The 23644-nt window shown below is 55.9% G+C and overlaps 1 protein-coding gene across 1 annotated transcript; it reads right to left on the bottom strand.

The window, feature by feature from the left end:
* Positions 1-7620: 7620 nt before the first annotated feature.
* Positions 7621-11822, bottom strand: SOX18 (SRY-box transcription factor 18). The gene is given in 3 exon segments (XM_034067200.1): positions 7621-9050; positions 9052-9407; positions 11196-11822. Coding segments are annotated over 3 exon segments (1266 nt in total). The 5' UTR covers positions 11611-11822; the 3' UTR covers positions 7621-8555.
* Between the last annotated feature and the right edge of the window lie 11822 nt (positions 11823-23644).

Raw genomic sequence — 23644 nt, 5'->3', positions numbered from 1 at the left:
TCTGTGCTGGCAGCATCCCTGCATGGGCATGGATGGAAAAACCTACCCCCCCATGCACCAGGTCCTGCAGCATCTTGCTGCTGGCGACATGGGGACCAGTTTGGACCAGGCATCCCCTCCTCACTGTCCCCTCTTTGCCAGCCCCTGTGAGCTGAGCCCTGACCTCATGGCCACCAAAAAGCAGCTCAGTGAATATGGGATAGGACCCAAGGAGCAGGCTGGCGGCAGCAGGCTGAGCCTTACAGCAGAGGGAAGGATCTGGTCGTGGTCCCTGTGCTGGGAAAGCCGGGTGGGATCCCATGTCCCCCTCCGCGCGTTTCCTGTCGTCCTGTGCTGGAAAACCGGGAGACCACCGTAAATAAACCCTGTGTCTTTAAGGCGTTTTGTACAGTACAAGAAAATGCACTCGTTGAATTACAGCTTTTTAATCAAATACATGTAACCATGTCACTTAAAGTGCTCGCGAAAAGCAGCGAGAAAAAAAAACCCCAACACAATTGGAAGAGCACAAGATTAAAACCAGCTGCTCCCTTACCCCCACCGCAGTTAATAGTTTTTGAATGTTCTGAATGAGAGAGAAACCAGAGCCAAGCTCCACTTTCATGTCCATCTTTCTGATCAAGCCCTGTCAGACGGGGGGGGAGCCGGGCAGCCTGGCACAGAGGAGGGGATGCGGGAGGGCTGCGCTTGCCTCTCCTGCTCCCCTGGGCTCTCCCTTTGTGGCAATGGGGATGGAGGAGCCTGAGGTTCTTCCTGCAAGCAAAGCAAGCAGCAGGAGGGCTGGAGGTACAAGCACAGGTTGCCCTGTGTGTGCGGGATGCTGCCTTGGGACATCACCATCGTGTTGCTTGTGTCCCCCCAGCTTAACCCAAATCCATCTCCTTATGCTTCCTCCTGCAAGTTGGCATCACCGCTCATCCCCCGCGGTGCCCACATCATCCCATTCCCCAGTGCCCCCTTCCCTTAGGAAACACACATGTTGGGACCACCTCAACGCCTACCTCCGGCCTCGCTGGCCACCGACCCCCTTCCAGCACAGCCTGCCAACCACCCCGAGCTGTGCGGTTCCCCTTAACGTGGACCAACGCTCATTAAGCGTGAAGCAGAGACCACCAAATATGTCAAAACACACTTAAAATTTATTGTTTCATACCATACGTTTGAGTCTCTTGAACCCCGGCCAGTGTTTCTCCCTCTCTGCAATGGGGCCTATCTGCTGTCACCGGCGCTCCGCATGGATGGTGAGCCCCGCTTGCTCGCTGCCTGCTCTTTTCATTCTCTCTCCCTCGCTCCCCCTTCTTTCTTTAAATGAAAAATACAAACAATTGATGGAAAATGTACATTTGTTCCATATGGGGACGGTCGGAGCATGGAGAGGAGCCAGCACAGTCATTTTTAGGCAGACTCCTCTCTCCAGCGGATGGCTGGATGCCTTCCCAGAACGGCCCTGGCCTGGCCTGACTCTCCTGACGAGCCTCAGACAGTCTGTGACGCTCCTGCTCTGGTGGGGGGGACGTGATTCAGTTCCTTGCAGGGATTGACCCCCCCTGGGGATGCTGAGCGCAGGAGGAGGGAGAGGTTTCCAATGGGAATGGCCCAGGAGGGCTGCGCGGGAGGCGATGGAAGAATCGCTCTGCATGAGAGGTTGGGTTAGGATGGTTGGGTTGGTTAGGATGGGTTGGGTTGGTTAGGATGGATCCGGTTGGTTAGGATGGATCGGGTTGGTTAGGATGGGTTGGGTTGGTTAGGGAGGATCAGGTTGGTTAGGATGGGTTGGGTTGGTTAAGATGGATCGGGTTGGTTAGGATGGGTTGGGTTGGTTAGGATGGATCGGGTTGGTTAGGATGGATTAGGTTGGTTAGGATGGGTTGGGTTGGTTAGGAGGGATCAGGTTGGTTAGGATGGATCGGGTTGGTTAGGATGGATCGGGTTGGTTAGGATGGATTGGGTTGGTTAGGATGGATCGGGTTGGTTAGGATGGGTTGGGTTGGTTAGGATGGATTGGTTTGGTTAGGATGGGTTGGGTTGACTGTGGTTGGGTTGGGTTGGCTGCATTTGGGTTGGCTTATTTTGGCTTGGGTTCGCTGCGCTGGCTTATACTGGGTTGTGCTGGGTTGGGTAGGGTTATTTTGTGTCGTATTGGTCGTACTGGGTTAGGTTGTGTTGTATTGGTCATGTTGGTTGTGTTGAAGTGGGTTGGGTTTGGTGACCCCTGGAGAGCGCTCCCAACCCTTCCATGACACTTTGGTCCCACAGCATTGCTGGCTGAGCTTGGAAGAGGAGCACAAAGTGGCTCTGATGGATGCCTGTGGGGCTCAGCTCTGCTGAGAGCCCCAAACTCCCCCATAACCCATGCAATGAGAACCAAACAAGCCTCTTATGGCCTGAAGGGGACCCAGTACGATGCTGGGTGAGTGGACGGATGATGTGGGGCCAGGGGCTGGTGGTGACCGCAAAGCAGAGGGAGGAATGTGAGGAGGGGGATGCTGGGAGCTGTGGGACCACAGCCAAAGCCCCACCGGTGGTGGAGAGGCTGAACTTCACAATAGGGATAAAGGAGTTTCAGGCTGTGCATCCTTCCCAGGGCACATTAGGGATTCCTCATGGCTCATGTTCTCTTCCTGTCCCAAACCTGTGTTATTTATGATACCCCATCCCCATGTCCCAGCAGGGGTTTGCCCTCCTCTGTCTGCAGCAGTGCTGGAGCAGTGCTCAGCATTCCTGCTGGGAACCAGCTCCGGAGCAGAGCCGAGGAGAGCATCCATCATCACCCCATGCTCCTCTGCCACCCGTCCGGCTGCTCCGGGCACGGCCACCGAGGAAACGGAGCCTTTCCTGTCCTGTGAGCAGCGCTGGGATTTTCCAGCATTTCCTTTCCCAAACTGGGCTGCAATAAGGAAAGCTGGGGAAGCTTTGGGAAGTTTTCCGCTGCTCGGGAAGGAAAGGTTGTGCTGGGAATGTTGGAAACCGCTTTTCACATTTCAACCTTTTCCCTTTGGTTAACCCCTGCGCCATGTAAGGCAGTTACATCTCCAACCGGTTTGCATCCCAGTTAAAAAAACCTGGAAAGTTTTGTTGGGTTTTTTTTTTTTCCAATGCTCTTTTTCTCGAGTCAGGAAATGTTTTGGAGCCGTTTCCCACAAACAGGTTTGGTTTTGATAAATCCTTTTGTGGTGGAAGACAAGGGGAAAAATGATCCCATCGCCAGCTCCGGAGCAGCTGCCTGGTGGGGAACCAGCACCGGCAGCATCCCCCCGTTCCCACCATCGTCCCCACCGCAGGGACATGTGGTGGTGAGCACCCAAAATACATGGATCGAGAGGCTCAGATTCCCCCTTAACATCTCCAGATCCCAGCTGGGATGACTTCATCGGGGCTGCGTGTCCATGGGCGCATGTCGGCATTCCCATCGCTCCGGTGTGCTCCGGGACAGGACGGCTCGGGCTGCCCCACAGCCTCAGAGCAGTGTATCACTGCCTGGCACATGCTGTTTTAATATGTGGGTGATGTCATCGAACACTCCATAATGCCATAAAACACCCAGAGCATCCATAAACCTGAGCAGTGAACCTACAGCAGAACACACACATGCACGGGCAATACACACATGTGTGCATGCACATGGATGTGCACATGGACGCATGCATGCATGCATGGAGATGTGCACACACACAGACATCGATGCATATGCACACGTATATACACTCATGTGCATGTAGATACATGGATACACATAGATGCACACGCAGATGCACAAGGCACATGCTGCACACATGCACACACACACTCAGATGCATGCACATTGGTACCCAGGGGTGTGCAAACACGCACACCAATGCACACACACATGGATGCACACAGTGATACACACACAGAGATGTGCACACATGTATACACACAAAGTCATGCACTCAAGCATGTTTGCACATGGACACATTGGGATGCACACACATGGATGCACACGCACACTCAGATGCATGCACATTGGTACCCAGGGATGTGCAAACACGCACACCGATGCACGCACACATGGATGCACACAGTGATACATACGCACACACAGATGTGCACACATGGGTACACACAAAGGCATGCACTCAAACACGTTTGCACATGGACACATTGGGATGCACATACATGAATGCACACTCACACACTCTTCATGCCACCCCAACCCTCTCCTTGGTGTACCCAGCATCAGCATCACTCACACATGGGGGACCTCTGCAGAAGCAGCCCCAGTGTGTGGGGCAGCGAGCCCCTGAGGGATGCACAGCCCCACATCCCAGGGAACACAGAGAACATGGATCTTCCCAGGTCAGCATCTCCCCCTCTCCCTGCCCCACAGCCGCTCAGGGAAGCAGCAGGATGGGCCTGTCAGGGTCTACATATACCTGTCAAATCCCTTCTCCATATTGCTGCCATAACGACCTGCTAAAAGCCCCTCGCTCCTCCTCTCTGGTCCAAAACCATCAGGCCTGGAGCTTTGGAGAGATTAAGTCATAAAACTCGGAAGGGGCTGAGCAGTAACAGCCCCGGCCTGAGCCATAACGGCAGTGAAATCATCCCCAAACTATTCCAGCCCGTCCATTTCCAGCCCCACGTCACACCTGAGCCACCGCTGGTGAATGGTTTCCTGGCCCCAATGCAGCCACAGGGGATGGAGGCAGGGGAAGGAGGTGATGTTGGGAACACAGAAGCACTCCTGGAGCTCAGGGCTTTCCGGTTGTGCATGATCCCAGTGCCTGAGCAGAGCAGGATGTATCCCCTATGGGCACAGGGATTGCTGAGCTCCCATAGGCACAGCTGGAGCTGCTCATTGCATCCCATCCCCAGCGGCTTTCCTGACCTGTGGTTTGGATTAAGTGACCTTGGGCTGAGCTAAACCACAAAATAGCCAAAATTAAGGGGAACTGGGAGGTGAGCAATTAGCATCAAACCAAACCCAGCTAATGAGTGCTGTGGTTAAAGCTCATCAAGGAGTCAGCACCATTCCATGCTCTGCCCTGCTCTATGCCTGCTGATGGGGCTGGAGCAACCACCCAGTCCAAGCTTGGTTTGGAGAGGGCTAAATCCTGCTCTGACCATGGCTAAGACATGATGGAGCATCCCTGATGCCACGGGAAGGTGCCTGCCCAAACCCAGTACCAGTCACACACTGCCATCCCAGAGGAACAGCCCCAGATTGGGGCACTTTCCCAATGAATTTGGTGTCAGAAATGCAAGTTTAGGTGAAAAAGGATGAAAAAGGCCCATTGCAACAGCGAGCAAAGGGAGGAGGCGACGTGCCCCGGGTCTGGCACAGGTCCTTCTGCCTGCTGTTATCTGACCCAAACCCATGCTCCTGTTTTCTTCCTCTCTCCTTTCCCTTCTTTCTCATTTCCCCATGACCTGGGGTAGGGCTGGCCAGTGGGACAGGGCAGCCGCACATTGTTCACAGCCTCAATTGCAATTAGGCTTTATTATTAATGAAAACACCCAGGGCTGGGTTAGGCAGGAGGCTTGGCAAGGCCCTGCCTGCTTTTGTGCAGATGCAAGCCAAGGCTTTGGTAGCAAAGCCGTGTGTTGTTGGAGTGATGCAGACCCACATCTGCTGCTGGGTCTTGGTGACCTGTGGATGGGTGGGCACAGCAGGACCCAGCACTGCTCGATGCTTTCACAGTGACTCAGCAGCAGTGGTTCCAATGATGCATCCCTGGTGTGCTTATGGATGGAGCGAGCATCCGTCACCAGTCTTCAGTCTGGTACCAGCCCCATGGAAGCATTATAGAAACATGGAATGATTTGGGATGGAAGGGACCTTAAAGCTCATCCAGTATCCCATGGGCAGGGACACCTTCCATTAGAGGAGAAGCTGCTCCAAGCCCCTGTGTCCAACCTGGCCTTGAGCACTGCCAGGGATGGGGCAGCCACAGCTTCTCTGGGCACCCTGTGCCAGTGCCTCAGCACCCTCATAGTGAAGAGACCCCTGATCCCCTCCCATCCCCATGGCAAAGTTAGATCCCAAGTTTGCAGCTTAAGTACTTTGGGAAAGCTCCTGCTCATTCCCAACCATGCTGCTGGTGCCATCAAGTACCCAAACCCAGTGTGTGCTGTACCAAAGCAAGGAACCCCAGCCAAAAAACCCCATCCCAAGGATTTCTAGCCATGCTCTGAGATCAGAGCCGAGCTGGCACAGCCGGATCCATGGGAAAAGAAGGGAATTTCTACGGCAGAAAAGTGACCTAATGTTTCCTGTGTGATGTGATCCCCAGCACGGCAGGGCAGCGCGTCCAGCACCAGTGTGTGCCTCGCTCCTTTGAACAGCAGGAAGTGATCGCATCCTCACTGGGAATGTACCTGGAAGCTGATGATGATGTGGAGGGGGGGATATGAAGCTGGAAAACAAGTCAGAGCTTTCTTGTCCCCAGTCTCCTTCCTCCCAGGCCGTTTGGGGATGGAGCCTATAGACGGCTGCTTCCTTTCATAGTCATCGGCGGCACAGGCACAGGATGCTTCTCATTTGGTGCTGTGTTTGTTTGCTGCAGCACAGGGTTCTGGCACCCGCCGGGCGCCCGCCAGCCCTCCCGTGTAGGTAGTGAGGTCATTTTTCCATGTATTCCCCCTTTCTACATACTGTATATGGAAAGACAATGAAGCTCCTTTGTGGTGTTTAATGGGAACGCGCCGCCAGCCCCCGGAGTTGGTGCCGTTTATTGGTGCTTCACATGAAACAACACCCCCCCCCACCCCAGAATAAAGAAGTGAGTCAGGATTTAGTCGTGTTAACACTAATGTGAATTTAATTTAGGAGAAGCTTGAAAATTAATGTCATTTGTTAAATATCCATTTCCCCTAAAAGGCAATTCTTTGCCAACAACAACAACAAAAAACCCTCTTCTTCTATTCAATTTGATGGGGGGGGTTCGTTAAATAGCCTTTTTTGGCGATATCAGCCTGGTTTAAATCACTCAGCGTTCAAGGAACGGATGCCACCAGGCTTTTATGCAACAGATTGTCATTGCTGCTCTGCAAATGGGACAGAAAAAGAGCTGTGCATCATAACGTGATTCATGGGAATGGGACAAAGCGCCGGTGGCTCCGAGCTGAGTCCAACAGGGCACGGTGACCTCTTGGCAAGACCCATGGAAGCAGCCAATGAGTGAGGTGGAAGGGCTCCGGCACAATGGGGTTTATTCCAGCTCCTAGGAATAGGAAGGAAGGTGTCGGAGGAGCCTGGCTCAGTTTTGGGGGTGTTTAAGTGCCGAACCCAGGGCAATGGGATACCGGGATGAGCCATGGGGACCCCGCTTTGGCAAAAGAACCACACCGAGGCCGCTTTCCGAGGCGGATATCTCATGTTTTATTGTGTCTCCATGTGGGAACAGCAGCTTTTCCTGCAGAGCACATCCCCAAGGAAAGGGGGGGACACCATAAGCATCACCCCATCCCACTACCGGCGCTCCGGAGCCGAGCTAAGCTGCGCTCAACGAGCCCGAAGCAGGCGGCAGCCTGGAGATTAATCCATTTGCCAGGTTGTCAAAGCATTAATCAACGGATACAGCAATCTGGAACCGGTTGGGACAACATGGATTTGCGGAAAATATGTGTTCACACAACAAGCACACAAGATGGGAGCAATTAGATGAAGATGTTTTAATAATTAACCAGTATAAAACAGTTTGCTCTCCATACAAGAAAAAGTGTTTGCAGTCGTAGTTCCCTTTTGTACAAAAATTCCAGTCGATTGTTCCACAATATTTACATTGACATTCCCTTTTCCACAAAATATCTCCTTTTTTTTTCTTTCTCCCCTTTTTTCCCCTTTTTTTCCCCCCTTTTTCCCCCCTTTTTTTCCTTCCTTTTTAAATCCAGCTTTGCTACATAAATGCTTTAGATCTCATGGATATCCCTTGGTTTCGTTGAAAAACGTCTAATAAAAAACCAACCCCGACACCCCAAAAGACATTAAATACCATTTTATATATAAAAATGCTTAGTAAAAATATACTTTTGTTGCCCAATTAAAATATATTGCTGAGAATACAGTAAAAACTGTCCTAAAGCCCACCCCTAACGGGCGCCGACTCTTTGATGGCCCCGGCAAAGTCTTCCTAAGAGTAATGGTTTTCCCCCTCCATCCGCAAGTTTTCCTGCCCTTGGGTTAATATTGGGAGCAGGTCACTTCGGCTCATGCTGGTGGTGGTTGTTTCAGGCAGGATCTATTGGAATTGGCTTAAAAAGGCCCCTTGGAGCTGGTGGGAGCTATAGGTACGCCCTGCCGAGGGCTGGAGGGGGAAGCAGGAAGGCAGGCGTGTGCTTGGGAAAGGCGTCTATCTGTGTTATATAGTTATATGGTATATCAGTGAGTTCAGCATGGAGTTTTGTCTTAAAAAATAAAAACCCATGAAAAATAGGACTAAAATTTAAAAGAAAAGGAAAAGAACCAAAAAGAAAGCGATGCATTTAATGAGATACTCTAAATATGATGGAGCTCGTGGTTAAAGGAGGATGGCTTTTTGTTTCTAGAGGAGAGTCGGGGCTCTCCGTTGCGAGCATCGGGTGGTGGGGCCGACCTAACCGGTGATGCATGGGCTATAGTAGACAGCGCTGCTGGCATCGGACAAGGCAGATATCAAGCTGCTCTCCTCGCAGGAGATGCTTCTAGGAGTCACTTTGGACAGGGAGACATGGTAAGGGAGTCCCGAGGCTTCGGGACGAGTCCTGCTCATGTTCAAATACTGGTCAAACTCATTGCGGTCAACGTCTGTCCACAGCTCGGTTTGGTTCAAGTGATCCACGCTCTCCATGTGATGGGCTTCAGGAGGGGGCGAGAGCTGGCCCAGGTGGGCAGAAAGCCCATTCTGAGTTCCCGAGCACATCTGGTTGTAGTATATGCTGGAAGGATGGGGAGTCCTCATGGCGTCGGCCAAGTGCGATGGGGTCTGCGCATAGGGCACTGCCACGTCCCTCCCCATGCACTTCTCCTGGGGAAACTCCATCTGGTGATGGTGGTGGTAGCCCCGAAAGGGCATCATGTTGCAGTCATCCTGCATGTGCGGGGGGAAAAAACGCCGGCTCGGTCTGTTCCAAGACATCCAAGGGAGACATCTCAGGAGTTGGCAAGCCATAGTTTTCAATATCCGACCCCATGGAGTGGAGTTCTCTGAAGTGGTTAAGTGGGGGAGGCTGGGGGTGGCCCGGCTGGCTGCCACCGTGGTGACTCATGCTGAAGTTGTCACTGCAAGGCTGGGAAAGGTTATGCAGGAGGATATTGGGTTCCATCCTCTTGATTTTCTTGGCTTGCTTCTTTCTCCTTGGGCGGTACTTGTAGTTGGGGTGATCCTGGAGGTGCTGGATGCGCAGCCGCTCGGCCTCTTCCACAAAGGGACGCTTGTCGCTGGCGCTCAGAGCCTTCCATGACTGGCCTGCAAGGGGAAAGCAAAGCTCTTGTCACATCAGCTCGGACACCCGCTGCTGGTCGGGGTATGGGCATCAGGGCAGATGGAGATGTTGGGGTGGGAAGGGCTCAATGCAGCACATCAATGGGGTGCTGGTGCTGGCACAAGGAAGGGCTGGGGAATAGGAATCCAAGCAGGATTGTGCCCATGTCCCCACGTCAGGCTCAGTGCAGCACAGCAGGAGAATGGGGATTCAAAGGCAGGGTGGGGGATCCTGCATCCCACTGCCTCTCAGCACAGCCCTGGTGTGCCTGGTTCCCTACATCCCACATCCACAGCCCCATGCAGCCCCAGTCACCCATTCCCAAACCCTGCAGTCCCGTATCCTGAATCCCGTGTCCCTGCAGCCCCTGTGTCTCTGCATCCTGCTGCCATATCCTGCTTCCCGTAGTCCCGCATCCTGCAACTCCGTCTACCCATATCCTGCTTCCCGTGTTCCCACATCCCGCATCCTACAGTTGTGTATCCCGCATCCTGCAGCCTTGTATTCCCATATCCTGCATCCTCACAGCTGTGTATCCCACAGCCCTGTATTCTTCATCCCACAGCTCTGTTTCGCTGTGTTTCGCATACAGGCAGCTCTGTATCCTCACATCCCACAACCCACAGCCCCATATTCCCACATCCTCTAACACCACGTCCCACAGCCCTGTAGCACTGCACCCTACAGTCCTTGATTTCAAAGCCCTGAACCCTTATACCCCTGATCCCTGCATCCATGCCTCCCTTCATCCCATATCCCTACAGCTCACATCCTGCATCTCTCTAACTTTGAAGCTCACAGGCACCCGATCTGTACACCCCGCAGCACCTCATCCTTGTAACCCAGCTTCTGCATCCCTGTATCCTCACATCCTGCATCCTGTAGCCCCATATCTTGTCAGCCTGCATCCCACAATCTTGTATCCTCGTACCCTGGCTAGCACAGCCCCGTATCCTTGTATCCCATGTCCCGCTGCTTCAAATCCTCTCAGCCTGCATCCCACAGCCCTGTACCCTTGCAGTATACTTCCCAATGCCCTGTACCCCTTCATCCCGCACTCACAGCCCTCTGTCCCTGTATCCCAACACCCTGTACCCCTGCAACTCACATTCCCAAACCCGTATCCCTGAATCCCAACATCCCATAACTCTGCAGTGTATATCCCCAGCCCTGTAACTCTGCATCCCACTGCCCCATACCCCTGCAGCCCACTTATATCCCTGCATCCTGTTGCCCTGGATCGCTGCAGCCAACATTCCCAGTCCCACAATCACCTATCCCTTCATTCCCAGCCTTGCACCCCACATTCCTGCCTCCTCAGCTCCATACCCCTGCATCCCGCAGCCCTGTACTCTTGCAGCCCACATTCCCATCCCTATAACCCCGCATCCCAAACTCTGTACCCCCATATCCTGCAGCCCTGTACTCTTGCAGCCTGCAAGCCCAGCCCCGTACCCTCACATCCCATTGTCCTTAGCTCAATAACCCCATATCTTGCAGCACTACTCTTTTTGCTGGCATCCCCAGCCCCATATCCCCCCATCCCTAGCTCTGTACCCCGCATCCCACCTCTCTATCCTCTTGCAGCCCACATCTCCAGACCCTTACCCCCCATATCCCCACATCCCTGCATCCCTATCTCCATACCCCACATCCCACAACCTTCCACTCGCTCAGTTGCACCCCCAGCCCCTTTCCCCCTCATCCCCGCATCCCTACCTCCATACCCCCTCATCCCACATCCCTTCCCTCCCGCAGCCCTCCCCGCTCACCCAGCATCTTGCTGAGCACGGCGTTGTGCAGGTCGGGGTTCTGCTGCGCCAGCCGCTTGCGCTCATCCTTCGCCCAGACCATGAAGGCGTTCATGGGCCGGCGGATGCGGGAGTCCTCGCCGGCCTTGCCCTCGGCGCGGCCCGCAGGGGGGCTGTATCCATAGCCCGGCTCGGGGCTGGGCGAGCGGCTGGGGGCCGCTCCGGGGGCCGCACCGGGGGCCGCTCCACCGGGGCCGGGGCCGAAGGCGAAGCCGGGCTCGGGGCTGGGCGTGCGGCTGGAGGGGGACGCGGCTCCCGGGGGTCGGGGGAAGGCGAGGCCGGGCTCAGCGGCCGGCACGGCGGCGGTGACCCATGAACAGTCGCCCCGGGGTTGCGGTATCTCCTCTCGGCAGTAGTTAGACTCAGATATATTCATTCCAGCTGGACAGCACTTTGTGTCCGACCCGACCGGGTGCCGGAGAAACAACGGGGTCCCGCCGCGTCCCACCGGGTCCTGCAGCCGCCGCGCAGCAGCCCTCGCCTGCGCTCCGAGGGGAACCTGCGCTCGTTCGCTTTGTTTTGGTTTCTTTTCTTGGGGATTTTTGGGTTTTCCTCTTTTATTATTATGATTTTTCTTTTTTTTGTCGTCCCCCCTTTTTTTCCCCCCCAAAAAAAAAAAACTTTTGGGATGATGTTGGGCTGGAAGGGGCAAAATATAGCAGGGCTGGACCAATCAGCGGCGAGGAGGGGAGGAGGAGGAGGAGGAGGAGAGGAGGAGGAGGAGATGAGAGGGAGGAGGAGGAGGAAGGGGGGCGTCCCCAGGCACCACCAGGAAGAGCCACCCGGGGAGGGCCGGGCTGGGACCGGTGTGGACGCTTCTGCCCTTCTCCCTTCCTCCCAAGACCAGGGCTCTTCGTGTTCTCTCTCTGCCTTCTTTCCTTTCTCTCCTTCCCTTTCTGGCTGCCACCACCGAGCCGAGGCAGGGACGTGTTTAGATTCGCCTGCCAGGCTCCCTGTTTGCAAGCGGACAGGGATGCTGAGGGCTCGGCGTTGAGTTCCCTTAGGCTTTAATTCGTGTGTGTTTTGGCCGACATTCCCTGTCCGGGGTCGGGAGCAGCCCTGGGGTGAAACAGGCGCAAACCCTCTTCTTCTGGCATCTTCTGGTGGGAATTTCAGTGCCGGGATGGGGAGAAACTTCTCCTTTTGAGTGCTGTTCATATGGAAACAAAGGTATTTCCAGCCTGTCAGCCTAAGGACTTGAGGAATTGGGGTTCACCAGCAGCAGGGGGATAGCAGCTAAAACCTCCCGAGCTGCGCTGCTGGGGCTGACATGGCCATGCCATTGCCACACAAGTTGCAGGGCACAGCAGCATCCCTGCGGCATTGCAGCATCCCTGCGGCATTGAAGCATCCCTATGGCATGCTGCCATCGGCAGGCGGGTTATCGTGGCATGGCTGCATCCCCATGGCACAGCAGCATCCCTACAGCACGCTGCCATCAGGAAGCCACCAGTGCCAAGCATCAGGCTCGGTGGTCTGAAGGTCCTTCCTACTCTTGGCACAGAGGAGTTATGATCTCTGTAGGACCCATTTGCAAGCAGAGCTGTGCTCACACAACACCCTGGCTCCCTGACACCCCCCAGGCCATGGGGTTGATGTGAAAAGGATGCCCCATCTCCGGGTATCTGCTCCAAGCCCCCTGACCATGGACATACCCAAGCCCTGAGCCCAAAGTGTGACCCTCAGCATTAGGAAGACTTGGGGCACGGGGTTGCGCAAGCACCCGGCTCACAGCCTCCTTGCAGCCGTGGGGTATTGCATGCCACGGGTTCTGTGTGTCTGGAAGTGATTTGGAGAAGCCGATCACTGTTAACCCTGAGCAAAACAAAGGCCTTGCAGTAACATGAATACCAAAGTCTCATCTCGCTTGTTCCTCAAGCGCTACCCGGGAGCGGTGGAGGCTTCGGGATAGATTCACTTCACCTTCCTGCAGCCTCTTATTAAGGTCTTGCAAGAGCAAATCAGCACCAGACCATGGGAGAGCCCGAGCGGCTATAGGAGCCTCTCTGCTCTCCCCATCTTCCAGGGAGCCGGAGCATCCCTGTCCCGGAGCTGCTGGAGGCTTTGGCTCTTTGCCTTAGGGAGCAGCAAGGTGGGTGCTGGGGGGAGATAGGGGTCCCCAGGCCAGGGCTTGTGGCTGCTTGTGGGGTGAAGTGAGCAGCATCAGGGCAGTCAGTGTGGGAAGCTGCTGGGGATAGACCAGGGTTATCCCACTGCTGCCGGTCCTGGTCCTTCTCCCTGGTCACATCCACCCCGTGGCCCCAGCAGCATCCTTGGCCTCAGGGCTCAGAGCTGGCCTGGAGCTGGGATTGAAGCTGGAGTTTGGGATGTGGTGGGGTTGAGCTGCAGTGGGATGGGACTGGGGAAGCTCAGACTTTCCCTGCCCTGGAAACGATGCTGAGAGCCAGGACAAACCCCCAGAGCCTTGTGCCTGCTGCCACGCTCGCTCCATGCAACCAGACCTCCTCTGCAGGGAATGTCATGGGCTGGGATCAGAGCAGTGCTGCTGTCCCTGTGGAACTGGGTGCTTTGGGACCTCCTGGAGCACAGCCCAGGACATGGACCCTAGAGCACGCATGCAGTGCAAACCCTGCCTTGCAGCATGTCTGCAAACACAGCACTTGCTTTTGGTGCTGCATCCCAGTGCAGGGGAAAGAGCCAGGGAGGGAGGTGGATAGGAAAAGGAAGGGTTGCTGGAGAAGGGATGAAACAGGGAGAGAAGGGAAGGAAAGCTGCAAGGAGGGATGGAGCAGCATCCAAAGCACCTAAAACTGCTTGGGTGTGACAACACCAGGGTGCAAAGCACCCACAAACACCTGGACCAGCACGGAGGGGCTGCACTGCCTGCCTGGGTGATACCACCCTGCTTCACACCCACACTGGTGCGGAGCATCACCCCATCACCAGCCGGGGTGCAGGGTGCACTGCATGGGGTCCATACCCAGGTTCCTGGTGGGGATGGACACAGAAACCCCCTCCCATCACCCTGTGCTCCTCGCTGACCACAGCACAGAGAGAGGAAGCTCTGGACATCCATGGGCAGAGATAACATTGGGGAGCAGCCATGGGTGACCCGGACCCAGCAGGCACCCGGCACCAGCGCTTTCTTCTCTTATGATCGCTTTTCCTTCCACCCCCTTCAGTTCTATTGGGATGGAGTCTCCCCCCCCCCTTCCTGGCCCCCTTCCTCGCATCCCACACCACACCTAAGAGAGGAAACGGGGCGGGACGGCCGCGCTCTGCCCCGGCACAAAGGCGCTTTCCCTCCCCTAAAAATAGATGTGGCACCACCGGCAGCATCCCAAGGGGTGGTGGGGATGAAGGGGAATGGAGGAAGGCAGGGATGTGGTGGTGGTGGTGGAATGTGATGGTTCTGTGCAACCATGATGGGGACATGGCATTTTATGGTCGCTTTGCAGAGGGTGCAAGGCACAAAGGGAGAAAGCAGTGGGGCAAGGGCAGGATCCAGCCCCTCACATGGAGCAGTCTTGCTTCTAGAGGTGTTCACACCACCAATGACCCAGCCACCATGTAACCACCAGTGTGGGGCTGGTGTCCATGCATCCAATTGAATGAATGAGAGATATCACAGGAAGGGATTTGTGGTTAATCACAGCTCATCGTTATCTTTAGGTCACACCACACAGGTACCCAGCACCTCGTGTCCAGGCAGGATGGATGCAGGCATGGATGGACCACCACCCGCATCCCCTTCATCCCAAGTGTGATGCTCTTTCCTGGGGTGGTCAAGGGGAGCAGGATCATTCCCCATGGAATATGCAGGACCCTTGCAGGGCGGCACATCCCGGTGCCCCCCCCAGATGTGCCCCCATGCAGGCTGGTCCTGCAGGGTCCCCCGGGGCTGTGCAGCCTTGGTGGAACAAAGAACATAGAAAGGTGTTTCCTGCAGAGCAAAGGACTGGGGGCTGTGGGTGTGTGTGAGCCCTGCAGGCACTGAAGTCATCTGCTGGGAAACGCTCCCTGCTGCACCACAGCCTCCCCTTTTCCAGCACCCGCTTTCCTCCTGCACAAAGGGTTCAGTGGGTCAGGCAGAGCCAGGGGATGTACTGTGGCATCCGTGTCAGGAGCATCCTGATAGCAGCCACCTCTGTGCAAGGGTGACACGTCCCCATGTGCCCAGGACAAGGACTAGGCTCTTTCCCACCCATGGTCAGCCCCATTGGAGAGGGACTCTTCATCGGGGGCTGTAGCAATAGGACAAGGGGTGATGGGTTCAAACTGAAACGGGCAAGTTCTTTAGTTCTTTCAGATCTAAGGCAGAAGCTGTTCCCTGTGAGGGTGCTGAGGCGCTGGCACAGGGTGCCCAGAGAAGCTGTGGCTGCCCCATCCCTGGCAGTGCTCAAGGCCAGGTTGGACACAGGGGCTTGGAGCAGCTGCTCCAGTGGAAGGGGTCCCTGCCCATTGGAACTGGATGAGCTTTAAGGTCCCTTCCATCCCAGACCAGGCTGGGGTTCTGTGAATGGCCACCTCAGCAGTTTTCTCCTCATTTGCTCTTTTCCTTGGCTTCCAGCTCCATGTGATGAGCAGAGGGCACTGGGGACAGAGGGAAGGGGCACTGGGGACAGAGGGAAGGGGCACTGGGGACAGAGGGAAGGTGCCCCAGGGCACAGTGGCACGGTGCCGATCAGGCACCGCATCCAAGGAAGCAGAGAGTCGTCTTTCAGCTCTTTTCAATAACCAGAGGTTAGCCTTGTTTATGCAGGATTATAACCGGAATGACAACAGCCATACCCATTGTGCGAGCAGGGAAACCCACAGCTAACCCCAAAAGGCTGCTTGCTCCGCATGGGCAGCAGCCAGAGCCCGTGGTCCTCACCAGCGCCACCCTTCCTCCAGGGATGGTCCTTGGGGTGCCTCATTTCCATCCACATCACCCCATGTTTGCTCCCCAAGCTGCTCCCTGTGAAACCCAGAGATCCCAAGCTGCAAATCCCACCAGGATAATGCCAGGAAAGGCTTTGCCATGTGGTGCAGAGCTGGAGTCACTTCCCACAGCTGATCACATCAGCAGTCATTGCTTCAGTGCTCGGCTCCCATCACAGGGAGAGCTCAGGCTTTTAGGAAGGAAAGTCTTACACTCCTACCAAGTATTCCAAGGCTCCCATAAACATATTTTGGGTCAGCATTAATGAATTACCTCAACCCGGAGCTGCTCATGCCAAATACATGAATACAGAGTGCAGAAAAGCCACCGAGGAGCAGATCTGGCTGCTGCTCAGCTGCTCCCATCGGCACAGCTTCTTCTCTCGGTTACAGCAAGCAAAGGAGCTCTGCCTGTGGCATCACATCCCTGTGCCATGTGCAGATCCTGGGCATGCCAGGGTTATCCACTGCTTCCATCCCTCAGATGGGCAGAAAGTGCTGTCTGTGGGTCTGTGCAGGGGATGCAGCCAAGAGATCCTGCTCTTTCCACATGCCCAGGCTCACTGCTCTGCTGCCCGACCATCCCAGAACCCCAGCCTGGTTTGGGATGGAAGGGACCTTAAAGCTCCTCCAGCTCCAATGGGCAGGGACCCCTTCCACTGGAGCAGCTGCTCCAACCCCTGTGTCCAACCTGGCCTTGAGCACTGCCAGGGATGGGGCAGCCACAGCTTCTCTGGGCACCCTGTGCCAGCGCCTCAGCACCCTCACAGGGAACAGCTTCTGCCTCAGAGCTCAGCTCAGTCTCCCCTCGGGCAGGTTCAAGCCATTCCCTTGTAAAGTCCCTACATCCCTTGTCCCAAGCCCCTCTCCAGGTTCCTTAAAGCCCTTTAGGTATTGAAGACTATTATAAGGTCTCCTTGAGCCTTTGCTTCTCCTTGCTGGTGCTCTGCTTGCTTGGTGCTCATCCCTTGCTCTTCAAGCATCATCCAACTGAAAGCACCATGGATAAGTGGGATTGTGCTACACCGGGATGAGGATGCTGCATTCAAGCAAGGGAGGGGAGGGGGATTCAGGCAATCAATGCAGCGATCACACTGCTCATCAGCAGGGGCTGAGCCGGTTATTGCCTCTCTGCAGCAGCAAGCAAGCAGGGGAGGGCGGCTGCTGGCTGCAGGGGGGGGGGGGGCACCGGTCCTGTCCCTCACCATAGGGGCTGATGCAGCAGCTCAGGATGTCTCCATGTGGGGAAGGTTTGCTGCTCTCCAGAGCTGCTGTGGCTCCCGACATGTTCCAACTTAGCACAAGGCATTACCTCACCTCGCTGCTGCAGATGGCAGATGGCTGCTGGCTGTGCCGCGCTCCCCTCTCCACACCTCATCTGCAGCCTGAGACCAGCACTTTCTGCTTGGGTTCTACCACAGAGGGGCTGGTTTGATCACAGGACCCTGCCGAGGAGGTTGTGAGGTTTCTGAGCATCACCCTGGCCAGATCTGGAGGAAGAGGAGCTCTTTGCAGCATCCCTAAAGAAAGGGAACACTTTGCAGCATCCTTGGAGGAAAATGAGCCCTTTGCAGCATCCCTAAAGAAGGAGAACACTTTGCTGCATCCCTAAAGAAGGGGAACACTTTGCAGCATCCCTGGAGCAAGAAGAGCCCTTTGCTGCATCCCTAAAGAAGGGAACACTTTGCAGCATCCCTGGAAGTGGCGACCTTCACTGAAGCTTGCAACCCACCTCTTTGCACATGGGGTCTTGTGGCCATCCCTCTGCTTCACCAAGGCTTTCACTGCCCAGCAGAAAGGATGGTGGTGATGATGAGAGCAACCTCACCTGCATACAGGCAGGGCAACCCCCAGTGCCAAACCTAAGTGGGAAAGAGAGGGGGTTCGGTGTTGCTGTGACTTCGTGCCTCAGTTTCCCCATGTGGTGTGCAGGGCATGGGGCAGCCCAGCCTCTCCTCAGGCCCTTAAGGGACAACCTCCCTGGCAAAGGGCAGGATGTAGCAGGGCAATTCTCACCGAGTGCTTCTTTCCTGAGAGAGAACAATAATAATAATCACAGGAATAATACTAAGGATAAAGAAAAGGGCCTGGGAGCTTTTCCTCCCTGCAAGCACAGGAACAACTTTTGCTTTCCAGTGCTGTATGTGCACATGAAAGAGAAATGCTCATGAAGGTGCTGCCCTTACAGCTCAAACCCCCAAGAGCTGTGACACCCTCTTGTAAACTCACCTAGAGAATGGGATTTAAACGTTTGCCACAGGCAGCATCTTTGTGTCCTGGTTTCAGCGCATCCTTTGTGCTGCAGCTTAGGGAAAAGCGGTGCTTGGGGATGCTGTGAGCGGAGCGGGGGATGCAGGGTGTGAGGAGGAGGATGCTGTGGCCCCCATGGATGAAGGCTGCTTGGGGATGCTGTGAGCGGAGCGGGGGATGCAGGGTGTGAGGAGGAGGATGCTGTGGCCCCCATGGATGAAGGCTGCATGGGGATGCTGTGAGCGGAGCGGGGGATGCAGGGTGTGAGGAGGAGGATGCTGTGGCCCCCATGGATGAAGGCTGCTTGGGGATGCTGTGAGCGGAGCGGGGGATGCAGGGTGTGAGGAGGAGGATGCTGTGGCCCCCATGGATGAAGGCTGCTGCCAGGGGGGGCAGGCGGGAGGCAGCGGGGAAGGGCTCCAAGGCAAAGGCTTTGTTCCCGAGCCAGCCGGGAGCGTGCGAGGGCCGCCGGGATCCAGCGCTCCTCCTGCGCTGCGCTCCTGCTGGGATCGGGAGCTGCGCCAAGGTGGAGCCGGGCGGATCCCTAAGGAAGGACCGGGATAACTGCGCGTTGAGCCCTGGAGCTGCCTGGGAAAGCGGCTCCGAGATTCCAGCCCCCTCTCCCCGCAATTCCCAGGCTGCCAGCCCCGAGCACCTCCATCTCCCCCCTTCTTTCGCTTGGATCTGGGAGGATAAGGGAAAGGCTCACCCCAGCCTGGCCCTTCGTGGTGTGCTGGGGCTGGAGAAATAAGGTTAAAGGCTCTTATCTGATGGAGCCGCAGCCTTGCCAAAGCCTGTTGCTATCAGCTCGGGACACATGTGCTATTGGCAAAGCTTCGGGGACACAATAATACAAACAGTTTTCATTGTCGAGTCAACAATGATGGGAGAAGGAGCCTGGTGCTATTACCGGTATAAAGGCTGCGCTGTAGGAAAGCTCAGGACAGGAGGATGCCGTTGGGATCAGCAGCAGGGTATAGCAGATTACAGTTATATTTGTGCTTGGGAAGGAGAAACCTTCCATCCCCAGTGGGCTGGAGCCGGGGAAGAGGGGGGGTTAGGTTGGGAAAGCTCTTAGAGCAGCATTGCTGGAAGCAGCTGCAGCAAAGTGCTGATGGCAGCAGGTTTGGGCAGGGACAGGAGGCAGGTTTGCAGCTCCCCTGTCAATCTACATGGAGGGGGGTTTGGAGAACATACAGTACTGGGCTGGGTTGGATGTGCAGGAGGATGAGTGGGATGGAGCCATCATCCTGCCCAGGGCAGCAGCACCTCTGAAGCAGCATCCATAGGGCTGCCACATGCCCCAGTGCTGTGCACTGATGAGGGTACAGAGTGTGCTGAAGGGATGCAGAGCCCAGAGCACAAGACAGAGGGTCTCCAGATAGCCACATTACAGAGACTGGGAAGAGGTACCCAGCACATGAGGTACCGATTCCATCCCATCACCTCATGAGGATGCAGGTTCCCATCTGCTGTGCCATGGTGGCAGGGGTAGCATGGAGCTCTTTGGGAGGCTGGAAAGCTGGGCAGGAGGTCAGGAACTTCTCGGCTGCTGTCAGGGGCTGAGCAGGGCTGGGGTGGACATTCCCACCGGGAGCAATGATGTCAGCGTGGCCGGGGGGCAGGAAGCCCAATGCAGTCAGTGAGTCTGTCCTCCTCAGCATCCCCCATGTGTTTTTGTGAGCAGTGCATCCCATACCGGCCCTCCCACCCCACAGCAGCCTTGCACCCGTGCTGGCATCCCAGCCACTGCACTGTGTCGGGTGCTGCTCTCCATCCCTATGGGTGATGCTGGTGCATGTGTGGGGCAGAGAGGCTGCTGCCCAGAGCAGCTGTGGCTGCCCCATCCCTGGCAGTGCTCAAGGCCAGGTTGGACACAGGGGCTTGGAGCAGCTGCTCCAGTGGAAGGGGTCCCTGCCTGTGGCAGGGGTTGGAGCTGGAGGAGCTTGAAGCTCCTTTCCAATTCTAATCATTCCATGATCCAGCCATGCCTGGTGTCCACATATTCCAGCTGGAAGCTGCTGTGGTGATTACTCAAATGTGCCGAGGAAAAGCTCCAGCAGACTGAGGCGCTCAGTGATGCTGCGAGATGCAGAAGAGCCTCTTGGAGCTGGGGGTCCATTGGGGTGAGGGAGCCACAAGCCCCATCTCTACCCTCCCAACCTGGGCCCTTTGGGCTTGGTGTTGCCTCTTGGCCCCATGAGCATCCTTTGAGACTTGGGAGCAGGCAGGGTGATGGCAGCCAGGCATGAATGGGGTATTTGGGATGGGGCAAAGCACTTGGTGGTGAACACCCAGATGGAGGGGGTCCTGCTGAGCTAAAGGATGCCCTGGGGGGCTCCAGCTCAGCCTGTCCCCATAGCCCACCCTGTGTTCCCTGCAGAGCTGGGGCTGGCAGCGGTGTCGGTGCTGGTGCCGACAGGGCTGGCACGCTTCCCTCGGGAGGCTCCATTGGGAGGCTCTGTGTTTCTGGGAATTGTGTCGGGCAGGGAAGGAGGTCATTGTTGGAGCTGCAGTGTGCAGGGCGCTGATGAGATCAGGGCTCTGGGCTCGGCTATGGGGCTGCTGAGCCGGCTGCAGGGCTGCTGGGGGGGGGATAAGAGGGTGAAGGGTCTTATCTGCGGTGCCATGGTTGTGGGTATGGTAAACCACCAGACACAGGGCTCTGAGCTGCCCTACCCTGTGTGGGAAAGGGGTTTCAAAGGGAATAATGGAGGCAATGGGGTAATAATGGACTTGATGACCTTAAGGGTCTTTTCCAACCTTGCTGATTCTGTGGATGAGGTGGGAACACGCTGCCTTCACCCTCAGCATCACACAATGCAGCCACCCACCCTGCTGACTGCACCCATCGGACTCTTCCTCCCAGTCCTCCCAGTTCAACCAGCAGCCCTTTCAGGTACATGAATGCGTATCCATCCCTAGAAGCCCCACTAGGTTTTAGATCACGGTTGCCTTTGCCATGGGGGGAACCTGCCCTGCACAGCTCCCTGCAGCTGTGCCAAAGCAGCCTCCACTCCAGCCATGGATGGAGGAGGCCACACTCTGCCTGTTTGCTGCCTCATTTCACCCTCTGCCTCACTGGTGAGCAGTGAGATGCGTGTCCATTCATGGCCAAAGTCCTTGTGTCCTCATCACGGTGGTGATGGAGAGGTCCCCAGCACATGGATGGAACCCAGGGGCTTTGTGCTTTGTCAGGGCAGCTCAGGGAGGGTATTCCTGAGAAAGGCTCCTCTGTTCTGCCCTATCTGAGCATCTCCTTCCTCCCTCTCTACCAGTCAATCCCTGTCTCCATCCTCTCTAAGGTCTCAGTCTCAGCCCTGGCTGCTCTGCCATGTGCTTGCTCCATTGCAGACAGGTCCCATCGATCCCAACCTCTGTAGGAGACAACAGCAGAGCTCTGTATAACCAACAGGGCTGGGGACCTGAAACCCCTTTGCAATCCTTTGCTATGGGTGAGAGGAGCTGAGCATCCTCCTCCTCCTCCTCGGGAGGATGCCTCCCTCCATACACCGTGGCTTTTGACACAGAGCAGGTCACGAGAGCCCAGGGAGGACCAAGCTGGTGCCACGACGGGGCCCGGCCATCCGGAGAGCTGGAGATGGAGCAGGGACAGCATAGGAAACGCTACATGGGAAAGCCCTGTGTGAGAGCCCAGGAGCCCCTGCCTTCCCACAGCAGACTTATCAAGGCCCCAGTTCAGAGTGGCGCTTTCCATGGGCCAAAAGGGAAGTGCAGACACACCAGACTCCTCGGGGTCAAGGATGCTGGGCAAGCAGCGAGGCTGCAGGGGGCAAGGGAGGGAACTGGGGCGTGGGGAGGGAGACACAAATAGCAAAATGAATGGCTTCGACTTCCTATGTTTTATGGAGGAGAATAAAAGGAGACAGAGAGGGGGAGAGAAAGGAGCCCTGAGTGCTCACACCCGCTCTCACGCACACAGAGAGCACTGGTGGCTGGTGTGGCACAGCAGCATGGATCCACTTTGGTGCATCTGGTCCATTATCCCCACTGAGAGCATCTCATAACGTGTGATGGGCTCAGCACCCGGTCCTGCCCCTGTCGTTATTAGTTTGAACAGCAGCAGGTTTAGGGAGCATCCAAAGGGACTCTTGAAGAGCATCTGCAAAGCTGCAGGTCCCAAACCTCACCCTGGTACTCACAGTGAGCAGAGCCCAGAGGAACTGACATCTCCTCCATGTCCTCCATTCCATGCTCCCTGTTTCACATGGGCTCCCATGCAGGGTGGGCCTGGCCACATTCCCCTTCACCCCTCCATGGCTGCAGCCCTTCCTGGTGCAGGACTTGTCCCAAGAGGACCAGATGGCAGCATCCCAGGCACCAGCAGCTCCAGGACTGATGCAGTGGGAGGCTGTGGGGCTCCTCAGAGGAGACAGGACAGGATGCAAGACAGAAATGCCAAGTCACCATTAGCACTAATTCTCTGGGTTCCTTATGGGGTTGGATGGAGGATTTTGGCCTCCAGGGTCAACTGTCCCTAGTGCCAGGGCTGGGAGACAGAGGATATGAGACAATTGCAGCAAGGATGGGGACAAAAGGCAGATCCCTGCTTCTATTCTGTGGGTGGCACAAGCTCATGTCTAGGGGATTGTTCCCCTGGATTCCTCCTCCTCCTCCCACAGATCCGAGCTGGGAACAAGAGCAGGATCAGCATCCCCAGCATGGCCAGTGCTAGGAATGGTTTGACCATCATCATGGTCAGGAATGGCTTGGCCATCGGTGCAGGAGGGTTATGGCTATGGGCACCCTGACCAGTGATGCACAGAGGTCCTGCTGTGGTGGCTGTGGTGCCAATGGAGACAGCCAAAAGGCCAAAGCAAAGCACCCAGCAGAGCCAGGAGCCCTCTGGTGCCACAAGGCAGGTTCATGAGGGTGCAAAGGAGGGGAGATGCACCAAAACCCCTCCTCACAGTGTTGGCAAAGCCTATGGCAGCTGCTCCCATCTCCTGCCTGCTGTTCATGGCATTGGATGTGGGCTCAGGGTATTCCAGCTGCTTGCTGGTTGATGTTCCCTGGCTGGGGTGTCTCTACCAGCTCAGAACCCAGTGTGTCTATGAGGAACAACCAACATAAGCAATGATCCCTATGAGCTTTGATCCCAAGGCTGAGATCCTGGAGACCTTGGTCTCGGGATAGGTGTGTGGGCAAGGCTGGGTCCAGGAGGGCATCTCTCTGCCTTCTCCAGGGGTGGACCACATTGAGCCTCCAGTGGTTGGGAGCAAGATGAAGGATGTGGTTGTGTGACCCATCTCCAA

The sequence above is a fragment of the Melopsittacus undulatus genome, chromosome 10, assembly GCF_012275295.1.
Source record: "Melopsittacus undulatus isolate bMelUnd1 chromosome 10, bMelUnd1.mat.Z, whole genome shotgun sequence".
Lineage (NCBI taxonomy): Eukaryota > Metazoa > Chordata > Aves > Psittaciformes > Psittaculidae > Melopsittacus > Melopsittacus undulatus.
Note: the sequence above shows the minus strand (reverse complement) of the source record. Positions and strands in the feature narration are given on the sequence as shown.